This window comes from Diaphorina citri, unplaced genomic scaffold, assembly GCF_000475195.1.
Source record: "Diaphorina citri unplaced genomic scaffold, Diaci psyllid genome assembly version 1.1 scaffold4519, whole genome shotgun sequence".
In the NCBI taxonomy this organism is placed as follows: domain Eukaryota; kingdom Metazoa; phylum Arthropoda; class Insecta; order Hemiptera; family Psyllidae; genus Diaphorina; species Diaphorina citri.
In genome coordinates, this window is record NW_007381917.1 from 6,572 (window position 1) to 12,754 (window position 6,183).

General features: G+C 40.1%; 1 protein-coding gene across 3 annotated transcripts in view; it reads right to left on the reverse strand.

Moving 5' to 3' along the window:
* Positions 1–273: 273 nt before the first annotated feature.
* The window catches only part of LOC103521101 (UDP-glucuronosyltransferase 2C1), a 13,078-nt gene continuing 7,168 nt past the window's right edge, over positions 274–6,183 (reverse strand). Inside the window, exons 1-5 of one of the 3 annotated variants that reach the window (XM_026831930.1) lie at positions 3,678–3,875; positions 2,856–3,364; positions 1,998–2,220; positions 1,521–1,740; positions 274–1,265 (exon numbers count right to left, since the gene is read on the reverse strand). In XM_026831930.1, coding sequence (XP_026687731.1) covers positions 986–1,265; positions 1,521–1,740; positions 1,998–2,220; positions 2,856–3,364; positions 3,678–3,762 — 1,317 coding nt within the window. In that variant the 5' untranslated portion in view covers positions 3,763–3,875 and the 3' untranslated portion in view covers positions 274–985. Of the gene's footprint in view, positions 1,266–1,520; positions 1,741–1,997; positions 2,221–2,855; positions 3,365–3,625; positions 3,876–6,183 lie in introns of those variants that run through there. The other 2 variants (XM_026831929.1, XM_026831931.1) reach the window with 2 other exon arrangements.

A 6,183-nucleotide genomic window follows, 5' to 3' on the forward strand; every position in this document is an offset into this window, starting at 1 on the left:
CAGGTTGAAGCAAGCTTACTTTGTAACCCAGGAAGCAAGATTACTTTGTAACCCAGGTTGAAGCAAGCTTACTTTGTAACCCAGGAAGCAAGATTACTTTGTAACCCAGGTTGAAGCAAGCTTACTTTGTAACCCAGGAAGCAAGATTACTTTGTAACCCAGGTTGAAGCAAGCTTACTTTGTAACCCAGGAAGCAAGATTACTTTGTAACCCAGGTTGAAGCAAGCTTACTTTGTAACCCAGGAAGCAAGATTACTTTGTAACCCCGGTTGAAGCAAGCTTACCTACTTTGTAACCCAGGTTGAAGCAAGCTTACTGGTTTCCTGTGATTTCTACCACGTAGCTACGGAGATAACTCCCCCAGTGCAGCTGCTCTATGTTTCAATTGTTTCATCTGTTTGAAGTTACGTTCATAATATTATACAGAGGTTCTTGTGAACTTTATGTGTAGAATATCATAAACATGAAGAACTAACAAAACAGTATGGATGTCTTAGATCACGCCCCCTTCACAATTCAACAAACCCTACAATCCTAATCCTTCACACCCCCAGGCCTAAATGAAACTTAATTTGAAATTAATCTCATTTGAGTTTTCACACCTTCACCGTATTATTTTCCCCTCGAAAAATCACCCCATTTAAAACTGTAGTCACCTCGTCAGGCGTAACCTATGGAAAACTTAGAAGTGTTTTCATCACCTTCTCAGAAAAACCTAAAACCCCAAGCTGTCAAATGAGAGGTGTTGAATTTCAGATCAATTTTCTGTTTACCCAACACGTCATCGAATCAAGTTCAAATTTCAGAGTCAGTCATACCTACGCGTTGGTCTTCGACTGGAGGGGAGGTAAAATAGATTTCAATTCTATTGAAATCATTACCTACACATCAGTTGAAAGTCCATTTACGTCAGCAGTCAATCAACCTGATCACAACAACAGTATAACTCCAGTGTCAGGGGTCAGTGTATAGACCAGGTCGTATCTCAATTCCTCTTCTTATCATCGACTGTATTGTAGTAAGTAATGAGAGCATATCTCACTAACCACTGTATAGACCAAACCATAGCAGCAATCAGTAGGATAAGGGCTATAATAACATCAAGTAGAATATATTGCCACCAGTAAAGTTCTAGACTAGCAGGTCTCAGATGTGCACCTCCACCATGCCGTATGACATGTTCTATCCAATAGATTGCCGTGTCTAGGGGAGGCATGGGACGGTCTTGAAATAACCTGGCTACCTTCTCCGCTCTCTTCTTATAACTGAAACAAAAGCAATGAAGCAGTGTGTTACTAAGAGTGTGACGTATACGATAGTATGTATGTATGGGTATATCTACTCATTGAGGGCTGTGTGCCCGGAAATCCAAGAGAGCCTAAATACTTACCTAAACTTCATCTTGGCCTACGAGAGATTGCAAACTGAATGTGATGCTACAGATAGTTATACCTATATTAGAAGTTGCACAATTTATATGAGCTACCTACATCGTATGGGATAATTATGTCTCTTCTTACCTTGGGTTACCCAGCACAGTCCTCAAGGCAACCAGCACAGTTTCCTCCGTGATCTGATCATAAGGAAGAGTCACTCCAAAGCCAGCTTTCTCTACTACGCGAATATTTGCTTTCTGATCCCCAAACATGGGTATTCCTATGATAGGAACTCCGGAGTACAGTGCTTCAGTTGTACCGAGAAAACCACCATGGGATATGAACACTTTCACATTGGGATGATCTGGAGACAAATAAAACATGTTTGTGACGGTGAGAGCACTCATAATAAAATAAATTATCGTTAGTAAGTAGCCACTAGATTGGTACTTAGATTGTGGAAATAATCTTGGCAGATCCAATTTATCTATAGACCGGAGATAGAAGTATGAACAGAGGGAAAGAAAGGAGTTGTTAGAGAACAAAGCCATTTATAATTGGTGCACTAATACCAACTGGATTCGAAGGTTAGACCGGAAAACCCCTCGGCTTCAAACTTACCCAGAATATCTCGCTGCGGTGCCCAAGACTTGAGAAGAATCTTGTCTATCTTCCCAGACATATTCTCTCCCTCCCACTTCCAGATAACTCTCTGAGGAATCTGCTCGAATGCCCGCAGGAACGCTTTCCTCTTGTCTGATGGAAAGGATTTGCCCTGAATGATGGAACCCATGGAGAAGTAGATGACGCCATTCACTGACTCATCCAGGAACTTTTTAATATCCTGGAACACACAACGAGTATTATGCTGAAGTTAGCTGAACACAATCGATAGAACAAAAAAGTTCCTAGTTTCAAATGGACGATTTACTGTTTGATCCCTGTATGTCTGGAATGTGAATCGTTAGAAAAAGGGTCATTGATGCCTCAATGGGGCCTAAAAAGACAACAAATTCCTCTAGACAGTGAACATTTTTGCCCTTTATCGAAATCGGACATTCCGCGATTTATCCGAATTCGATGAAAGTTGGCAAAAATGTTCACTGTATACATATAGGAATTTACTGGAGTTTTTAGGCCCTATTGAGCCATCGGGGAGTTCGGAGACCCTTTTCCTAACGACTGACTGAACTATTACTATCCTAGACTCCTTGAACATAGAATACAATAAAACATGGAACGAGCTGACATGATGATGATGATGATGATGATGATGATGATGATGGCGGGGGTTATTTTTCACTTTTGTAATTCAAGTGTACGGTTTACACTTGACTTGATGTGTGTAACTCAAGTGTGATGATTTTAACCTGTACTTACTATGTAATATGTATACGGGGTCTAGTCGAAGTGTAACTCTTGAGGTATCTGGGTCATTTGGTAAGTGATGTTGACGGCATTCTCTACATCTGTACTTACGTTAGGTAGGGGTTGTGGAGACTTGACATGTAACCCGGCGACTTCTATCACATTGTTTGGATATGGTCTGGATCCAATGAATGTGAAATGACTATTGACTAGGACCAGACTCGTGTTCCTCGCCAGTTGATCCAATGGAGGCAGATCCTCACCGAAGTATTTAGTGGCAACCTTGTGATGTTTAGGATCATAATAGTACTTCCTCATCAAGTTTATACTAAGCGTTGTGATGGAATTGAACATCCGCTGTACAAAGTTCATATCCGAGTCGTAGGATAGGAAAGCGTTAGGGATATAACTGGGGTTATCCGGGATACCAAACCTTTCTGCAGCAGTGGGGATGATATGAGCAGCGCTTACAGCAATGTATGGTACTTTGAACTTGTAGACAAATCCGAGGAAACAATCTGTGTTGAACACTTCGGTGATTATCAGATCGTACTTCTTGCTGGAATGTAATAGATCCAGCGCTGCTTTGGTAGACATGACAGCTTCACATGTGTCCTCTCCTGAAATAGGTAGTAGTGGGTTGTTACTGACAGGACTCTCTGTAGTTGTAATGAAGAAATATGGCGGATGACACTTGGTTACCTTAATAGGTAGGTATGTGTACTAGGTACGCAAAAGGGTCAGTTCGTGTTTTTGACCCTTTCTGAAATCAAGACTTACCTTGTGTTCAAGCTTTCAAGTCAAACCAAATGAATGACCATTGAGGATGAGAAACACGAAATGGCCCTTCCATTGTTTTACCCGTGTCTTCTTGTCAGTACCTAAACTAAATGATGATAGATGAAACCCATTCCAAAGGTACTTGAATCTTACCCATCTGATGAATGAAGAAGAAGTCAGACAGAGGATTGTAGTAGCTGATATCAGATAGCAGAAGATCATTGGTCTGTAGTTTCATGCTCCCCTCCACACTAATATCATTATAGTTGGGTATCTTGCTACTCTGCGGGAAATGACTGAGGATATCCACCACATGACCATGATCTGTAAGACCTGTGGAATATCACAACATTGATGATAAGTAGCTCAGAGGACGTTGGACTTGTCATCCGGGAGATAGGGATTCGAGCCTCAGTAGCGAAATGAAAATGTAGTAGCGTTATTTCAAGGTGGACATAGGTGGGTATATAAAACCTTTCCTTAAACAAATGAATAGGTACATGGCTTTAGTTGACACGTTTGGATAGAGTGTTACACCACCCAAAATTGTAAAAGGGTCTTTACTGACCCATTTCTGAACATTTCACATTTAATCATCTTTCTTTAGTATGCCTAACATGAAATACCTGTTACACCCCATATTAGATAGGTGCCTAGGCCTACTATTAGGTAAGTTTTATGACTTGAGAACGGAAATTCCGAAGAAAGAAGCATAAAATTCCTCCTCTTCCTTCTTATACAGATCATTACGTTTAACTTTATTATCTGTTTCTAAAAACTTCAAAAGAATAAAAAATTACAGCCAAAAAGTACGAAAGGAAGGAGAGAAAGAAAGGATACCTATACCTTTTTTATACCTACATATACCTACTTACATAATAAAAAGCTCGCCCCGTGTTAGCCTTGAACAGAAACTAATGAAAAACATCCGAGTTTTTATTTTATCACCCCCCCTCCCCACGACGCGAGAACAAGTTTCATTAGAAAATTAATGGCCTGTTTCCAAACACAAAGGCCGTTAAATAGGCCGTTCGGTTTCGGTCTATGTATCATTTGTTTTTATAACGGATAAGGAGAATAAGGTAGGGATGAGTGGATATATATTTGATTAGTGGCTTGTGGTCCGCCATAAGCTGTTAACAGCTTGTTGCTCGTTGTCTATATAGAACATGCAAGCTCAATAAGCATAAGAACTTACCTACTAGTTGTTCATTGAACTGTAGAACGCTCACAGAGAAAAGAGTCCGTATGGGCTCTCCAGGGCATGATATGGGTCCAATAAATCCTTAGGTGTTGAAATTATTTGCCCCATTTTCGTCAAAATGCGAAATGGATACACCGCGTTCGCCAGTATCTACATACTGGTACTAGAATATAGCAGAGTGGACGGGATTGTAGCTACTGCCTACCACATATGGTTACACTATACGGACCTTTTAGCAAATGACTCAATAGTATAGTGATAGTGACTCCGACTGATGTTGGACACCAGCACCAGGGATGCGAAATTGCACAGGAATGTCGCACAGGAATAACAAGCAGGATCACGTGTCAATAGCTGCATAGGACGTGTTGTCATTGTTGGTCCATTATTGTGACAGGGATTACAGGAATCAGGCGGGGCAAATCAACGCGCGCAGCTTATTTCTCCTAGACATGAGGTTTATAAGTTCACTAGTACTAGGTAATAAGTAAATATTCTAGGGTAACGATGATAGTTATTGTAATAATGTTACATTCAAGTCTAGGAAGTGAGTAAGGTAGGGAGACCCGATATATGTATTATGTCACAGTCACTCCCAATCAACGGATCAGGTATTCCAGGGGTGTTCAAACGCATTTTCCATTTTTCTAGATCGAAAACATCTGCGTCACCAATTTCTCTCCTCTAAAACGACCACTATTACTACGCCGACTAAGAGAATTAAGTAGGCGATATATTTATAGTTGTAAAACTTCTTATTGTCTGTCTTGCTGTTCTTTTATTTTTTCTCTCCCTAGTTGACTAGTGTTTGTATGAACACGAGTAAAAAATAAACGGGTTTATTATACAACTAAATGCTATGTCCCAAGCTACCGCCAGGGGCTAGTTAGGGATCGCAAGGTTAAAGGGCCTGCCCTCGTAACCGATAGGCGCGAGGTTTGATTTCCCGCTCGAGACGAACCTCTTATTGTTAACAAGATAAGGTTTTATCCTCAGATTCGCTCGGGTTTCTTGTAATCTTTTCCGTTCTCTCTCTTCCAATCTTTCGAGATGATGAGATCCTCCCGGTGGTTACAAGTTCTCTCTATTAAACCTTTTTTTTTAACTCTGTTTTAAACTTTTTGAACGACTAACAGGTAATAAAGAAGCTATAAGGTATAAGGTAGTAGACAATAATATTGGAAATTAGATAAATCCACGGTTGAAAAATAGATAAAGATACTGTCGATTATTTATTTATTATCAAACACTACGTTACCCCTACGGTATCAAACTGCTAATACAGAATTTGTTTGAACCAAGTAAAATAATTATGTAGGGATGGGGACCAGAATAAAAATAAAAACAGTGTAGGGGTACTGACGGGTCGGCGTTTAGTAGATAAACAACAACCGTGATAACTATCTATTATCTAATTATATAATTGATAAACATATGTAAGGACCGAACTTCTAC